The sequence below is a fragment of the Thamnophis sirtalis genome, unplaced genomic scaffold (assembly GCF_051295495.1).
Source record: "Thamnophis sirtalis isolate CommonGarterSnake01/CBP01778 unplaced genomic scaffold, rThaSir2_p1.2 scaffold_13, whole genome shotgun sequence".
NCBI classification, from domain to species: Eukaryota; Metazoa; Chordata; class Lepidosauria; order Squamata; family Natricidae; genus Thamnophis; species Thamnophis sirtalis.
The window spans coordinates 2177564-2196102 of NW_028261393.1; the positions used below are offsets into that span (position 1 = coordinate 2177564).

Genomic DNA, 18539 nt, shown 5'->3' on the forward strand with positions numbered 1-18539 from the left:
AGAAATTCTTCCTAAAAATGCATTTAACAGACTTGAATTCTCCCTAAAAATGCATTTTATGGAATTCTTCCTAAAAACGCATTTCGTGGAATTCTTCCTAAAAACGCATTTCATGGAATTCTTCCTAAAAACGCATTTCATGGAATTCTTCCTAAAAATGCATTTCATGGAATTCTTCCTAAAAACGCATTTCATGGAATTCTTCCTAAAAACGCATTTCGTGGAATTCTTCCTAAAAACGCATTTCGTGGAATTCTTCCTAAAAACGCATTTCGTGGAATTCTTCCTAAAAATGCATTTCATGGAATTCTTCCTAAAAATGCATTTCATGGAATTCTTCTTATAAATGCATTTCATGGAATTCTTCCTAAAAGTGCATTTCATGGAATTCTTCTTATAAATGCATTTCATGGAATTCTTCCTAAAAGTGCATTTCATGGAATCCTTCCTAAAAATGCATTTCATGGAATTCTTCCTAAAATGCAGTTCACGGAATTCTTCCTAAAAATGCATTTTATGGAATTCTTCCTAAAAATGCATTTCATGGAATTCTTCCTAAAAATGCATTTCATGGAATTCTTCCTAAAAATGCATTTTATGGAATTCTTCTGAAAAATGCATTTTATGGAAATCTTCCAAAAAATTGATTTCATGGACCTGTGCCCCAGGCAAGCCAAGAGAGGAGAAGGGGATGGGGAAACACATTACTGATTTTTAATCTTGCACTGTCCAACCTTAGCAATATGAAGATGTGTGAACTTCAACTCCCAGAATTCCCCAGTCAGCCATGAATGATAGAGTTGGAAGGGACCAGAAGGATCGCCTAGTCTGCTTTTCTCAATCTTGGCAGCCTTAAAGGCTTGTGGACTTCAACTCCCAGAATTCCCCAGCCAGCTATGCTGGGAGTTGAAGTCCACAGGTTTTCTAGTTGCCAAGATTGGACCCCCCTCTTTTAAAGGATAAAGGAGCTCATTGGGGGCAATCTCCCCAAATCTGGTGAGCCGTAGCGACTGACAGACACGCGCCCCTCCCCTTCATCAACCCTATATATTATTTTAAAAGGGGCCTCGTGACTCTTTGTACATATATTTATTTTTTTTAATACACAGGTGTTATTTTCTCTCCCTCCTTTACTTCTTCAATTTGCTTCCGCAGCTCATTTGGAGCACGAGGGCAGCAGCAGAGACCAAATCTGCGCTCCCCTCCTGCCGACGGGGTCAAACAATTCTTTAAAAGACACGCACCCAGTCACACACACACACACACACACGCACACACATGCAGGCCAGAGCTGTTGTAAAACGCACTCGCACTCTCTCGCACACGCATGGAGAATTAAGACAGGAGAGAAAAAAAGAGGGCGGGGTGGAGTGGGGGGGGAGTCCACCCACCCACCCCATTTTCCGCCGTCCCCGAAGCCCCTCACCTCCCGTCCTCCCTCCGGGCTGCCCTCTCTCGCAACATATCGCACGGCTGCACCCAGTTGTTGTCGTGCAGTCCCACGCGGCAGCCCGGCGTGTCTTTGTCCGTCCTACGGCAGCACATCCAGTAGGAGCGTCCGTAAGGCAAGTCGTGATGGTAAGGTTTGGGGTGCCAGCGGCAGAGGGAGACGTCGCCCTTCTCGTAATGTCTCTTGCACTGCTTGCAGGGGTCGTCGCGGTACAAGGGGTCGCGGTTCCACTTGGAGTCCGTGGCCAGCACGCCGAAGGTCTCGATGATGTACTTGAAGTAGTGGCAGGAGCATTTTAAGGCCGCCAGCGCCTGGGTGGGCAAGTAACTGAAGATCTTCACCATGATGTGATCGGGGAGCAGCAGCATATACTGGCGAGGTTCCAACAACCGCTGGATCTTGAAACGGATCTCTAAGAAGTCGTGCGAGACGTGGCGATACAGGCGACACAAGGACGTGTCGGAGACGGAAGGCTCCAAGACGGACCCGTCGGCCCTCTCCAGCCCGCCCTCGCCGCCGCTGGACGAGTCCAGGAACGCGCTGTCCGTGTCACGGCTGTCTTCCTGCCGCGGCGTCTGAGCGTGGAGGAAGAAGAGCTGTCCCGGCGGAGGGTCGTCGCAAGATGCGCACAGCCCTTCTTGGGTTGGCGAACCCACCGTCAAGCAAACGGTCTCTTCCTTCATGTTCTTGGTGCTGTCCTTGCCGAAGAAGACACACTGGTCCACCACGCCCGTCACCACCACGTCCACGTGGAAGCCGGACACACAGTCTCTGGCTGTGGAGGCGGGGGAGCCTCCCATCTTTTCCGCAGGGGCCCTGATGTCTTCGGGGATAGCGTCCAGTTTGCCGGAGCCGTTCTGGGTCTCGCGGTACGGCATCTCCGTGTCGGGGGGCTCCCGTCCGGATCCTTCCGAGCCCTTGGGGGAGGCACTCGCCAACAGGAAATCCACATTGTTGGGAAGGGTATCCCGGGAGGGGCTGATCAGCTGATAGAGGTCACAGGTGATCTTGTCTTTGGAGCGGGCTGTGGTGCCAGTGGGGGACCCTCCACAGCTCATAAACATGCAGTTGGGCCGGGGAACGGAGCCACTCTCCGAGGGCGAACGGAGGTCTCGGCTGCTGGAAATACGGAAGGCAATGCGAACTTCGCCAGGGCTGTGCTGGGAGTTGGCCACGCACTCAGAGGACTCTCGGCGGAGACCGTTCTGACACACGACGCTGCGCTCCCGGGACTCAAAGTGGGCAATGGCCTCGGCCACGCGGCTGCAGTCCGAGCTTCCCCCGGAGGTCGGTGGTTTCTTCTCCCCGTTCTCCTCTTGCTCCGTAGAGACAAAAACCATCGGGGACGGCGGGGCACTCGGCCTGGAGCAATTCTGCTCTGCCCGCGCCGTCCGCTGCTCCACCAAGGCCACCATCTCTGCCACCGAGAGCAGGTCGGTGGCATCCCCGCCGGCAGGGTCAGTGTGGGACTCGGGCCAAAGGCAAACATCCTCGGCTTCCTTGCTGCCACTGTCCTTGGGTTTGACCGGGCAGGCTTTACTCTGAGCGGGATCGTGTGACCTCCGCCGGCGCTTGGCCTTGGAGCTGTCGCTCCCCCAGTTTCCTTTGACCTTCATGGCGCTGGCCCTGTTGCCGCTGCTGCACTGGTGGGCCACGAAGAACGCGATCTTCTCCTTCGTGTTGCCCGGCTTGATCACATACCAGGTGTCCAAGAGGACTCGGCCCTCCTCCACCTGACCGGGATTGGAGGAAGCAGGCGGGGGAGGCGGCGGGGGAGGCGGAGCTGGAGGGGTGTTTTCCGAAGAGAGCTCGCCACTCTCCCCCTCTTCTTCTTTGGCTTTGCAGGCAAAGTCCCCGAAACTTTTCTTCCCCTGGTTGCCACGGCACGGCTTGTTCTCGGAGTAGGTGCCAAAGGGGCGGGGACACCACAGCTGGATGTGGGAGAAGGTGTTGTGATCCATCACGCTCTCATGGCCAAGAGGAGGGGGAAGGACGGTCCTCCCCTCTAGTGCATGATCGGCTGCTCCTGTGGATCTTCCCAGGGCCCTGGGGTAGCCTGCGGGAAAGCGAAGGAAAAGAGACATCCATCAGGTGTGCCAAATGCAGCCAAATGCAAGACTCTGCCTAACAAAGGACCCGGGACTCCGCATGCATGCAATGCTCAGCTACCTTAGGATTTATTTTCCATTTCTGGGGGTGGGGGGAATCATTACAGGTAATCCTCAACTTACGACCACAATTGAGCCCCAAATTTCCACTGCTAAGCAAGACTGTTGTTGAGCAAATTTTGCCCCATTTTAGATCCGTTCCCGCCATCGCTGTCGAGCGAATCCCTGCAGCTAGTTACTGTGAGTTAGTCACCCCGTCGTTAAGTGAATCTGGCTTCCCAGGGACTTCGCTTGTCACAAGGTCACAAAAGGGGATCACGTCACCCCCACCCCCACCCCCAAAGACACTGCAACCGTCAGAAGTACATGCCAGTTGCCAAGGGTCTGGATTTTAATCAGGTGGGATGCTGGATCGTGAGCGTGAAAAACAGCCATAGGCCACTTTCTCCAGCGCCAGTTGTAGCTCCGAACGGACCCTAAGCGAATGGTTGTAAATCCAGGACGACCTGTCGCTAGTCCTCATGGTGCCAGCCAAAAGGAAAACATGCCAACGGAATCCAGAGGGAGCCTGGAGCTTCCAATCCCACGCAAATTCTAGTATCTTTCACTCCCCTCGCCCTTGCACCCGGACTCTCCGCCTTAAGGAATGCCTTGACTTGGATTTATGGATGCCCATTTTATTGGGACTTCAACCGTTTCAGATTTTATTTTAATGGTTTTCCGGGCGCTGCCCTGTGCTTCTCGTCCTTTGGGTAGATGGGCAGCCCTGTAAATTTGTGAAATACCCCATCGGTAAATTGTCCCAAGCTTCGGAAGGGGCCACATAACTTTGACACCTCTGGCTCGTTTCCCAGCGGCCAGCCCGACGTGTTCGGGGCGCTCTGCATAATTTACTCCTACGGCTTCAAAGGAAGCATGCCAAGGTGACGGATGCCAAGGGCAAGCAAAGGACCACGTGGGTGGCCCCCGCTGCGGCAGACGGCTGGCAGGATGCCACCAGCACAAGAGGGACATCACAGCGGATACCAGAGAAAGAATTCCTAAGCCAGCCGTGCGGATTCCCACCTATCCGGGGTCAGGTTAGAGGGCAACATTACGGGCCGGTGGACTTCAACTCCCAGAATTCCTGAGCCAGCCGTGCTGATTCACCCACCTATCTGGAGTCAGGTTAGAGGGCAACTTTACGGGCCGGTGGGCTTCAACTCCCAGAATTCCTGAGCCAGTCGTGCGGATCCCCACCTATCCGGGGTCAGGTTAGAGGGCAACTTTACGGGCCGGTGGACTTCAACTCCCAGAATTCCTGAGCCAGCCGTGCGGATTCCCACCTATCCGGGGTCAGGTTAGAGGGCAACTTTACGGGCCGGTGGACTTCAACTCCCAGAATTCCTGAGCCAGCCGTGCGGATTCCCACCTATCCGGGGTCAGGTTAGAGGGCAACTTTACGGGCCGGTGGACTTCAACTCCCAGAATTCCTGAGCCAGCCGTGCTGATTCACCCACCTATGCGAAGTCAGCATCAGCCGGGCCTCTGCCACACCAACACCTCTGCAGTATTGGGATTATACTGGCCTACCTTAAAGGGTTGTTCTAAGGCAGTTTCTCAGCCTTCGCAATTTTAAGAGATATAGACACCGACTTCCAGAATTCCCCATCCTATTGGCTGCGGGATCCTGGGAGCCGGATTCCAAACTTCCTAAATGAGGAATTTTAGGAAATTAAGATCCCCTTTATTGTCCTTTCTTTACTGTGGGCACAAGAAATTCCGTTGCCTGGTCTCAAAAGAAAGTATATATCTACACATACACGACACACACATATATACATTCTACATACATACATGTATACGCATAGGTACATATGTGCCTACTATCCAGGCCTGCAGCCATTTTTCCCTTTTTCCTTTCTATTATTCTACTCTGCATTTTCTATGGTGGGAAAATGGGAGTTGGGGATTATACGGAGTTAGATGATATGTAGCCATAACAACATTCTTTCTAGAAAACCAAGGTCATCCTTTGTCTCTGCACCTTCTGCACCTGACCGGAACTGGATGGGTGGAAGCTGCCAGCGTGGCAGTGGGAGATGGGACCATGGGGATGGACTTGTGGGTGTGGGGGGCAAGATCTTGAACTTCCAACTGGGTGGGGAAAACCGGGAAGCCTTCAGATTCGGGTTTTCCCAGATGTGCCAACGTGGCTCTCTTCATAAATTGGAACTTTGAGCAATACATTGCCTTGGACTCTGATTTAATTTTGGATGCTATTTGGAAGCCTGACACTTTCATCCATACACCTATATACATATATAAAGTATATTAATCACTGCCCATTTTGAATACGTAGCAGAAATAGGAAAACTGGCAGTTCACAAGGTTGATGCCCTATGGAACAAAACTGACTGAATGTAGATTTTCTGCTGGGGGGGGACCAGAAAGCCCCCCCCCCTTAACAGAAAGCTAGAAGGAAAACAGGCCACGGAGAGGACAGACAGTCCTGCAAATTCCATGCCAGGTTGAAAACATCCTTACTGCCCTCTGAGCTCGGTGGTTTTCTTGCAGATGCTTCCTTACCAAGCTGTGGCACTGATGCTGCTCCCTAGCTGGGTCACGAAACGTCGGCAAGAAACCCGCCAGGCTCCCAAAGCAGCGAGGACCTTAAAAGCGATGGCTCTGCGGAACGGCGCAAGTTACCCCCTTCCCCTAAAAAAAAATGCCCCTTTGCCAAGGTGGCGCAGTGGTTAAATGCAGCACTGCAGGCTACTGCTAGATCAGCAGGTCAGCGGTTCAAATCTCACCGGCTCAGGGTTGACTCAGCCTTCCATCCTTGCGAGGTGGGTGAAATGAGGACCCGGATTGTTGTTGGGGGCGATATGCTGACTCTCTGTAAAACCGCTTAGAGAGGCCTGAAAGGCCTATGAAGCGGTATATAAGTCTACTGCTATTGCTATTGCTATTTCTCAGCCCCTCCTAAGCCGAACCTGCCCCGAAGCTTAGCTCCGGGTTCGAAACCAAGGAGGCTTTTGAGGAAGAGCCAAGAGGGGCTCGGCAGATGGGTTGACAGCTTGATCTACCTTCAAAGCCCATGGGGAGGAGGCAACCCGGGTATGGGGAGGGGGCTGAGGGAAGGGGCACGCTGGAATGCCAACCCTCTTCCCACCCACCCCGCATGGGCCTTGTTGCCATTGTGATGGAAGCCCCACCCACACCCCCAAGGAAAAGTCACACATGCACTTGTTGATTGTGCAAGGGAGGAACCCTACAAGGACCCTCGCAAACCGAATCCTTGAGACCCCACCCCAAATGCAATTGCCAGCCCTTCGCCAGGCATGGATGCAAGCTTTCCCCAACTACGCTTTTTTCGGGCACACACACACACAAATGAATTCGACTCGAATCATCACAATCACAACAACAATTCCAACAATTCGCTCCCCCCCCCCCCCCCCCCGGCAACTGAAATCTCCACCTGGCTTCATCCCTCCATCCGATTCTCTCCCTCCTCCCTCTCCCTCCTTACCTGGTACCCCAAAGCCAAGGGAAGGGGAGGAGCCACAGCAGGCCTTCGCCGAACCCTACATCCTTGCTTCGGACGCCTGCAAAATAAGATTATTTGTGTGTGTGTTTTTAAAAAAACACAAATAAATAAACAAACAACAATAAATAAATCCACAGGTCCTTTTTGCAAAGCAGGGAGAGGAGGGGGGGGGAAGGAGGGGGAGGGAACGGTCCAAAATGGGGGCGTGTGTGGGGGTGTGTGTGTGAGTGGGAATATTGTTCCCAACCGAGAGGATCCTCCTCCTCCTGCTGACAGAATGGATCGTGCCCCCACCCCTCCCCGCGCGCTACCTGGATCTCTTAAAGGGCCAGCTACCCCATTTCCACTCCACTGGCCAGGGCAGCCCCCCCACCCTCTTTGCAATCAATAAGGGGCCTTTGAATGCACCAGATTGTTAAATCTTACACACACACACCCTTCCAACACACACACACTCACAGACACACAAACACACACCTTAACCACTTCGGCCATTTGTTGACAGACATATGCATGAGGCTGAGCGGCCAATCAGAAAGCCGAGTTTGGGGCATGCCCATATATGGATGACAGCAGAGTTTGAGCCTCTCCTTCTGGTTCTCCCCCCCCCCCACTTCTTTCCCCTCCTTTAAATCCCCACTGCCAGCCTGCCAAGCCAAGCCAAGCCAGGGATCGTGGTGCAATTCCCACTTGCAGCCAGGAACGAAAGCCGCTTGCCTCGCCGGGGGGCGGGCGTAGCGCAATTCTTAGCGTCCTTCCACCCTTCCACCCCTGGCATGTCGAATTTCTTTTCTCCCATCTGACCTGGCCCAAAGTCAACGACTTCGCTATGCACTGCAATAGGAACAACTGTAACCAGAATGCAGAATGCAAACAGAATCGGAAGGGACCTTGGAGGTCCTCTAGTCCAACCCCCTGCTCAAACAGGAGGCCCTATACCACTTCAGACCAATGGCTGTGTTCTTAGATCACAGAGAGCGTTGATAATTATCTAGGGGGGGGGGCAGGACAGGACCAGATCTCCAGACTGATCACAGAATAAGAGCCGAGGTGGCGCAGTGGTTAAATGCAGCACTGCAGGCCACTTCAGCTGACTGCTATCTGCAGTTTGGCGGTTCAAATCTCACCGGCTCAAGGTTGACTCAGCCTTCCATCCTTCCGAGGTGGGTGAAATGAGGACCCAGACTGTGGGGCCAATATGCTGACTCTGTAAACCGCTTAGAGAGGGCTGAAAGCCCTATGAAGCGGTATATAAGTCTAACTGCTATTGCTATAATAAGAGTTGGAAGGGACCTTGGAGGTCTTCTAGCCCAACCCCCTGGGTTCAAGGCAGGGGGCCCTAACCCATTTCCAGCCGAACAGCTCTCCAGTTTCTTCTTGAAAGCCTCCAGCGATGGAGCTCCCACAACTTCCGAAGGAAAAACTGTTCCCACCGGTTAATTGTCCTCGCTGTCAGGAAATTCTCCCCTAGTTATCGATTAGTTCTAGCCGCAAGGGTCCTTCGAGATCAGTTAGACTGGCCTTATTTTAAGAGCCGAGGTGGCACAGTAGTTAAATGCAGCACTGCAGGCTACTTCAGCTGACTGCAGTTCTGCAGTTCGGCGGTTCAAATCCCACCGGCTCAGGGTTGACTCAGCCTTCCATCCTTCCGAGGTGGGTGAAATGAGGACCCGGATTGTTGTTGGGGGCGATATGCTGACTCTGTAAACCGCTTAGAGAGGGCTGAAAGCCCTATGAAGCGGTATATAAGTCTAACTGCTATTGCTATTGCTATTATTTTAGCTGGGAATTCTGGGGGGGGTTGCAACGGGTTCGAGTTTCAAGTCCCTTCCTCCCAGGCAACTTTCACAGAGCAATCACACTCCTTCCCCTTTGTCCCAGCGGGTGTGTGTGTGGGGGTGCAAGGAATTGGGGGTGCAAGGAATTGTAGCTCAGCCAATTGGATAGGCGCAGCTCTCCCCAGGGACAGAATGTCAACCCCCCCCCCCTAATCAGAAGCTGGCTATTTCCTGACAGTGGAGGATGTCCTACTGTTTAATCCAAGAAAAGAGAACCGGCAAGGCGCAAGGAATTAAAGCACGGAAGAGGGACGTCCATTGAGGAGCAGGCCGAAGAGGCATCAAATTGGAGAAAACTACTGTGGTGGTCTTCGACTTACGACCCTAACTGACCCCTTCCCTCAATCTTCAACCCAGCATCTGACTTACAAAATACACCCCTTAAGGCGGGGGGGGGGGGGGGGGCGGCGTCACCAACCTTTGCCAATTTTATGACTGGTGGACTTCGGCTCCCAGAATTCCCCAGTCATGCTGGCTGAGGAATTCTGGGAGTTGAAGTCCATAAGGTCCATAAACTTGCCAAGGTTGGAGACCCAACCCCTGGCCTTAAAGGGGGTCTTTCTCTCTTTGCCAAGGTTTCTGTTATAGCTAATTTAAGATTAATGTATGTCTAGTTTAATGAAAAGAAGGACCAGGGGAGACATGATAGCAGTCTTCCAATATCTCAGGGGTTGCCACAAAGAAGAGGGAGTCAAGCTATTCTCCAAGGCACCTGAGGGTAGAAGAAGAAGCAATGGGTGGAAACTAATCAAGGAGAGAAGCAACTTAGAACTGAGGAGAAATTTCCTGACAGTCAGAACAATGAATCAGTGGAACAGAAGTTGCCTCCAGAAGTTGTGAATGCCCCAACACTGGAAGTCTTTAAGAAGATGTTGGATAGCCATTTGTCTGAAACTGTATAGGGTTTCCTGCCTAGGCAGGGGGTTGGACTAGAAGACCTCCAAGGTCCCTTCCAACTCTGTTATTCTATTCTATTTTATTCTATGGAAGGAAGGAAGGAAGGAAGGAAGGAAGGAAGGAAGGAAGGAAGGAAGGAAGGAAGGAAGGAAGGAAGGAAGGAAGGAAGGAAGGAAGGAAGGAATAAGGGAGGGAGGGATTTTCCAAAGCATCTGAGAGTAGAACAAGAAGCAATGGGTGGAAACTAATCAAGGAGAGAATCAACTTAGAACTGAGGAGAAATTTCCTGACAGTGAGGACAATCAATCAGTGGAACAGAAGTTGCCTCCAGAAGTTGTGAATGCCCCAACACTGGAAGTCTTTAAGAAGATGTTGGATAGCCATTGGTCTGAAACAATATAAGGTTTCCTGCCTAGGCAGGGGGTTGGACTAGAAGGCCTCCAAGGTCCCTTCCAACTCTGCTATTGTATTATAATGTCCCTTCTTTTCTTGAGGAGGTCTTTTCTCAGCCTCTCGCAGCTTCCTATTCCCTGAGCTCCGAAGGGTGGGTTTTTTTAAAATTATATTTCTTTTTTTTTATATAAAAAAACTGAGGTTTTCGTTGAAGGCTGATGAGGGAGTTAAGATGCAACGTGGAATATCCACACGGCAGCAAATGTAAAGAATTGTTCCAACCCAATCCTGACAGATCACCTTTTCGTAAATGTGAAGGGACGCCGCTTCCATCACCCCAGGCAATGTGGTCAAAACATCTGGAAGGCGTGTGGGCTGGGGGAGTGCTGGGGGGGGGAAGGCAGATGCACATCTTCTTAAATATCAGCGCAGTATCGATATAACTGCAAGAGCCATATTGGAAAGGAAGGAGGAGATGCTGAGTAATTCTACAGAGGTTATTGCCAGAGAATCTTAACTCCGGACCAAGGAGAAAATTCCTCTAGATTGATCGGTGCCTCCTCTCCCATAAATAGACAATGGAGGACAGAAACCCCACTCACTGGCCTAGGGGGCTGTAAGACTGAGGCAAGGACCAGCAGGCCCATAACTCCAGGTAGTCCTCGACCTACGACCACAATTACAATACAATAGCAGAGTTGGAAGGGACCTTGGAGGTCTTCTAGTCCAACCGCCTGCCTAGACAGGAAACCTTATACCGTTTCAGACAAATGGCTATCCAGCATCTTCTTAAAGACTTCCAGTATTGGGGCATTCACAATTTCTGGAAGCAAGTTGTTCCACTGACTAATTGTCCTCACTGTCAGGAAATCCCTCCTCAGTTCTAGGTAGCTTCTCTCCTTGATTAGTTTCCACCCATTGCTTTTTGTTCTGCCCTCAGGTGCCTTGGAGAATAGCTTGACTCCCTCTTTCTTGTGGCAACACCTGAGATATTGGAAGACTGCTATCCTGTCTCCCCTAGTCCTTCTTCTCATCAAACTAGATATACCCAGTTCCTGCAACCGTTTTAGTCTCCAGTCCCCCAATTGAGCCCCAGATTTTGGTAGCTCAGTGAGGCCTTTGTTCCCTGAATTATGTCCCATCTTGCCACACTTGTTAAGTTAGGAACATAGTTGTTAAGTGAACCGAGCTTTCCTATTTGCTTGTCAGAAGGTCGCAAAAGAGGGTCACGTGACCTTGGGGGGGTACACAGCAACGGTCGTAAGTATGAACCGTTTGAATTTTGATCATGTGGGCCTGTGTAAAATGGTCATGTCACTTTTTTTTCAGCGCTGTTCTAACTTCGGTCATTAAAGGAACTGTTAAGTCGAAGGTTGCCTGTATTAAAAACAGAGTAACAGAGTCGGAAGGGACCTTGGAGGTCTTCTAGTCCAACCCCCTGCTCAGGCAGGAAACCCTGCACCATTTCAGGCAAATGGTTTGTCCAATCTCTTTGCAAAAACCTCCAGGTTAACAATGAAACTGCGCTTTCCTTCTCCGCTAAAAAGGCAAGCCCTTCTTCGCCGTGTCGGCGGCTGGCTTCGCGCCAAGCGCAGTGTTTATGATTAACTTAACATCCACAACCGTATAATTAAGCCTGTGTAACTCAACCAACGCAGAACATCGTCAGAGATAAGGGCGCACTGAAAGGCTGTAAAATTGGGGCGGATTGCACAGGCCAGGAGAAAGTGACATAGGCGTCAACTTAGTGCTCCCAGGCACAGCATTCTCAAGCAGACCTTAATGGTTTTTTTGAGACACCGGTGGCCTTTTTTGTTGTTTGCAGGGGTCTGGGAGAGAGGGGGGGGTCTTCGGAAGGCAGCGGGGGGAGGACTGGCATTTCATCAGGCATTAAGGAATAATCTTAGTGGCAGGGAGAGAGATGGAGACTGTCCTGAATCCAGGGAAAATAGATAGATAGATGCAGATAGATAGATAGATAGATAGATAGATAGATAGATAGATAGATAGATAGATAGATAGATAGATAGATAGATAGATAAAAGAGATAGATATAGATAGATAGTTAAATAGATAGATAGATAGATAGATAGAAGATATAGATAGATAAATAGATAGATGATAGATAGATAGATAGATAGATAGATGTGGATAGATAGATAAAAGAGATGATAGATAGATAGATAGATAGATAGAGAGATAGAGAGATAAAGAGATAGATATAGATATAGATATAGATATAGATATAGATATAGATAGATAGATGATAGATAGATAGATATAGATAGATGTGGATACATAGATAAAAGATAGATAGATAGATAGATAGATAGATAGATAGATAGATAGATAGAAAGAAGATATAGATAGATAGATGATAGATGATAGATAGATAGATATAGATAGATAGGTAGATGTGGATAGATAGATAGATAGATAGATAGATAGATAGATAGATAGATAGATAGATAGATAGATAGATAGATATAGATGTGGATAGAGATAGATAGATGTGGATAGATAGATAAAAGATAGATAGATAGATAGATAGATAGATAGATAGATAGATAGATAGATAGAAGATATAGATAGATAGATGATAGGTGATAGATAGATAGATATAGATAGATAGGTAGATGTGGATAGATAGATAGATAGATAGATAGATAGATAGATAGATAGATAGATAGAAGATATAGATAGATAGATGATAGATGATAGATAGATAGATATAGATAGATAGGTAGATGTGGATAGATAGATAAGAGATAGATAGATAGATAGATAGATAGATAGATAGATAGATAGATAGATAGATAGATAGATATAGATGTGGATAGAGATAGATAGATGTGGATAGATAGATAAAAGATAGATAGATAGATAGATAGATAGATAGATAGATGATAGATAGATAGATATAGATGTGGATAGAGATAGATAGATGTGGATAGATAGATAAAAGAGATAGATGATAGATAGAGAGATAGATAGAGAGATAGATGATAGACAGATAAAGATGAGAGAGACATAGAAATGGATGAATGGATGTAGTTAGAGGGAGATGGAGATAGACAGAAAGACAGACAAGAGAGAGTGATAGAGACATATAGAAATGGATGAATGGATGTAGACAGATAGACAAACAGATTTTAGGCAATACAGACAGAGGATCGAGAGAGACGAGGGAATAGATGAGACAGACAGACAAATAATTTTCTTCCCTCCTTCACCCCTGCCCCCAAACTGGAAGAGTCCTCCTTCGATTGACCCCCTGCTAGGTCTGGGTCAGGAGCAAGCCGATGGGGCAGACAATATACTTCAAGATCCTGAAATGGGCCTCTGGGATTATACCCCCACTTAAAAGGGGCCACAGATGTCAGTGGGGCTCCCACTACAGAGCTGGGACCGACCCCCAAAAGCAGAGCTCTTAAACTCTTTCTTTCTCCCCAGATACGGCGGCCAAGATCCAGATGGAAAGCCGGGTCATCAACCAGGACAGCAGTGTGTTATGGTCCTTGAGTTACGGCAAGCCCAGCCAGAAAGCTGCAAGGTCCTTGCTGGGTATGTGCAAAATCAGCATCCCCTCTCCAGGACTTTTCTACCCTTCCTCTCCCCTTGGAATTGCAAACAGCGCAGAATCCGAGTCAGAACAGAGCTGGGAGGGAACTTAGAGGTCTTCTAGTCCAGCCCCGAGCTGCCAAACTCAGCCCACCCAGGGAAGAGACTTTCCAAAGATCCTTTTCCATTGCATCTAGGGGATACGACCATGCTTCTGGTGGAGAGGCAGGAGAAGGGTGGATCTCTGCCTGGAGAAAGGTTGCCAACTGCTTTCCTCTCGGGATGCTTCTGTGCCTCTCCCAGCAGCAGCAGCAGCAGGAATCTGGCATGGGGAAATGAAGCCTTTGCCCTTTAGTTTTAATCCGCTTTTCTGGCCAGAAAAGCCTCGGCGGCTGTCAGCTCTTTGTCCTGGGGCTGCAGCTGCTGAGAGCAGAGGAGCAGGGCTGGGGCAGATAAGTTGGCAACCCTGATCCCCATCATTTTTTTCTTCTTCTCCCATCTCCTCCAGCCCCTTCCGCTTCTTCTGTGCTGGGCTCCCGATCTCCCAGCCTCCTATGCATTTGCACCCCGGACCCCCCCCAACAGGCGACCCTCCCCGCCTCTTACCTTCCACGCAGCCGGATCGCCCGCCACCTCTACTCTCCCTTTGCAAGCAGCGACTCCTCGGCACTTCCTGGTTCCCCTCTGCGCAGGCGCCCCTCCTCGGACCGCCCACTTCCGTACTTAGCCGCCCAATGGGCTGCCTTTCCTCTCCTCCGCTCGCGATTCCGAGCCGCAAAGGCTTCGGGGAGTTGGAGTTCTGGAGCTGCCTTTTTGGAGACTTGCGCAGCTCTGCGGATGGGAAGGGCAGGGAATCTTTTGGGGGGGGCGGGGGGGGTTTCTCCTAATCTAGCCACCTGATAATAGAAGAATAGAGACCCCCGCTTCCTTTCACCCCCTGGAGTTTTGCAATCATGCAGGATTCTATTTATTTATATTTTTGGAAGTTGCATTGCTTAGGTTAAAAATTCTGTGCCTCTGAGCATGTACAGATAATCCTGAACTGAATGGAGCCCCATTATTTTTTGCTGCTAAGCGAGACACTTGTGAAGTGAATTCTGCTCCATTCTACAACCGTCCTTGCCACCGTCGTTAAGTGAATCGCTGTGGTTGTTAAATTGGTAACACGGTCGTTAAGGGGATCCGGCTTCCTTGTTGACTTCGCAAAAGAGAATCCTGCGTCCTCGGGGCACTGCAAAACGTCATAAATGTGAGACGGTTGCCAAGCATCCAAATCTAAATCAAGGGGACCATGGGGAATGCGGCAACGGTCATAAGTGTGAAAAACGGTCATAGTTCACTTCTTCAGTGCCGTTGTAACTTTGAAGGGTCACTATATGAATTGCCGTAAGTCAAGGACTAGCTGCAGTGGGTTCAGCCTTCCCCTGAATGGTTCAGCTGCACCAGATGCGAAAGGTGCCTTGGGATTCTGCGTGAAGTTTGCAACCACTGTATAAATAGGATAAATAATATTTCCCCCCCCCCACATCAGAATCAATGATATTATTCTAATATCAGAATAAATGTTCTCATTTATCGGAATAAATAGAAAGAAGAAAAGAAGGTAAGACAGAGAGGATAAAGTGGTTTTTTTTGACTTCGGGTCAGAATCGCCCCCTGTAGCGTCCTCGTCACACAATTTCAGACACTTGACAACTGACTCGTATTCGTGACCGTCGCTGTGTCCCAGTGTCATGTGATCCCCTTTTGCAACCGTTTGACAAGCAACATCAACGAAGAAGCCAGATTCACTTAATGACCATTTTACTAACTTAACGTCTGCGATGATTCCGTGAACAAAACGGGACAAAAGTTCGTTTAACAAACGTTTCGCTCATCTCCGTTTATATTTATTTTTTATATTTATATTTATTGGATATTTATAGGCCGCCCTTTTCCCTGAGGGGACTCAGGGCGGCTTACAACAATAGGGGAAGGGAGTGCAAGACAAGACATAAAAGAAAAAAAATGTGAGTAAAAAAAATTAGCCATAAAACACAACATTCACTCAACATTCGGGCGGGGTGAGAATAAATCCTATCCCCAGGCCTGACGGGCCAAAGCCGAAGAGCCAGCGCTGTCCGAAGACGTCTCTGTGGTCATGTGGCTAGCATGGCTCAACGCCAAAGGCGCACGGAACGCTGTTACCTCCCCACCAAAGGTGGCTCCTATTTTTCTACTTGCATTTTTTATGTGCTTTCAAACTGCTAGGTTGGCAGAAGCCGGGACAAGTCACGGGAGCTCCCTCCGTTAGGCGGGAGCTAGGGATTCGAACCATCAAACTGCCGACCTTCCTGATTGACAAGCTCAGCGTCTTAGCCCCTGAGCCAACGCTTCCCTTAAAATGAACTTTTATCTTATTTCAAAATGGACTTTCATTTCCTAACCCTGCCTTTCTTGTCTTTTCTTCCTCTCCCAAAGTCCTTTCTGAAAAATTGAGGCTATTTGTCTCTTGCTGATCCCCGAGTCATTCATCTGTCTGAAATCAGGGCTTGGAACCTTTCAACCGCTTTCAAGGATGGCATCGAAATTCCCAGAGTGGTGAGGGTAGCCAATCTCCAGATCTTGCCAAACAAAGCCGGCTGATCTCATGGTGACCTTTCTGGCTCTTATCTAGCATTGTCTTTGGAGTTAGTCACGAGTTTATGATCTTAGAACCTTCTCTTGTTCCTTAAACCTCGGATTATTTTGGTAGCTAATCATTGTCGGAGGAGATCCATGTTAGTCTGCCTACCATGATTTAAAAAAAAATCAGGAATCTCCACTTCAGACAAAGGGTTGGCCAATTTCTTCTTAAGAACTTCTAGTGTTGGAGCATTCACAATTTCTGGAGGCAAGTAGTTCCGCTGATTAATTGTTCTAACTGTTTCTGGGTTACCAATTTCAGAGCTCCTGTTCTCGACCGGAGACTCTGGTAGGTTTGCTGATTCAAAATTCACACACTGTCTCTTTCAAATCTCTTCAAAATGAGATTTGAAAGAGATAGCTATAACAACAGAAAAAGAAAGGGAGAGAGGAGGAGAGAACAAGAGGAAGAGGAGGGAAGGAAGAAAGAGGGAAGGAGAGGAGGGTGGAAAGGAGAGAAAGAGAAGGAGAGAGGGTAGGAAGGGGAAGAGTAGGAGTAGGGGAGAAGGAAGGGGAAGGAGAGGAGGAAGGAAGTAGAGAAGGGAGAAAAGAAAGGGAAAATAAGGTGGTGTTACAACAGGTGGAAGGGATGGTAATTAAAGCAACCCAAATTGTAAATTATAACCTTTTAAATGGAATAACAAATGCATAAACATACAAGTGTAAAGAAGAATAACAATTATGGGAATGTATACTCAAAATGCAAGAGAATAAAAAAATTTTTAAAAAATCAGGAATCTGGAAAAACCTTTTCCCCACTAGCTATTCTTGTTCAAAATCTGAAGTTTTGTGGGGGATCTAGTATCTTTCCTTGCAAAATTTTATTTTCAAATAAAAGATTATTTGAGGGGCTGCCACAGAGAAGAGGGGGTCAACTTATTCTCTAAAGGCAAGACAAGAAGCAGTGGGTGGAAACGAATCAAGGAAGAGAACCTGGAACTAAGGATAAATATCCTTTCAATGAGAACAATGAATCAGTGGAACAACTTGCCACCAGAAGCTGTGGGTGTTCCATCCCTGGAGGTTTTTAAGAAGAGATTGCAGAGCCGTTGGTCTGAAATGTTCTCAGGAACTGGTTCCCAACTTTTGGGGGGCATGCCCCACCTTTAAAGCACCTTTAAAATCCTGATGCATATAATCCTGTGACATATAATTCTTACTTTACTCAAAAATGTAAACTCTACTCAGACGGAGGAAGCCTACAAGGCCATTAACTTGGTTCAAACAAGGTTCAAATTGCCCCCATTAAAAATCAAATGGCCCCCCTGGGGCGTGGGCCCCACTTTGGGAATCACTGGTCTAGGGTCTCCTGCTTGAGCAGGGATTGGACTAGAAGATCTCTTAAGGTCCCTTCCAACTCTGTTATTCTGTTTATTCAAAAACTTTCATTCTACCTGTCGTAACAGCTGGGATTTATAAATGACTGTGGTTTATAAATCACCTGATCCTTCTGGGGAACCTAAACCTTAGATCAGTGTTTCTCAACCTTGGCAACTTGAAGATGTCTGGATTTCAACTCCCAGAATTCCCCAGCCAGCATTCGCTGGCTGGGGAATTCTGGGAGTTGAAGTCCCGACATCTTCAAGTTGCCAAGGTTGAGAAACACTGACTTAGATGAAGCATCTGAGCAAGTTGACCAACATTTTATATAACGTTGACCAAATGTTGATCAACATTTATTATATAAACTGAAAAACCCCGTTGCTGAAGCAGATATCCTTATTAATTCTGTTTTTATTCTTCATTGACGTTTTGGTTTGCTTTAAAACTAAGCCCCTTTTAAGTAACTATAAACGTAAAATAATTGGGTCAGGGTTCCAAGACCCTTGTAATAATTGGTAAATTTTAGAACAATGGACTTCGGCTCCCAGAATTCCCCAGCCATCACCCACCCCAAATCCACCCCGATCCAGGAAAAGACAGCATCTCCAATTGAGTTATCTAGGTAATAATTCCACTATGCCACAAGAACTGCACGGACAAACCATTTTTAATTGACAATAAATAAATAAAATATTGCACCAGGAAGAGATTAACTTGCAAGAAAACTACGAAAGAAGAAGTCCCAAACTTCCTCATCTCTTCACGCAGCCTGG

General features: G+C 48.4%; 1 protein-coding gene across 1 annotated transcript; it reads right to left on the reverse strand.

Annotated features, from left to right (window-relative positions):
- Nucleotides 1-1422: 1422 nt before the first annotated feature.
- Nucleotides 1423-14467, reverse strand: FBXO46 (F-box protein 46). The gene is made up of 3 exons (XM_087727181.1): nt 14386-14467; nt 7073-7148; nt 1423-3506 (listed from the first exon to the last, which is right to left on the reverse strand). The coding sequence occupies exon 3, from the start codon at nt 3409-3411 to the stop codon at nt 1423-1425; it is 1989 nt and encodes a 662-aa protein (XP_087583307.1). The 5' UTR covers nt 3412-3506; nt 7073-7148; nt 14386-14467.
- Between the last annotated feature and the right edge of the window lie 4072 nt (nt 14468-18539).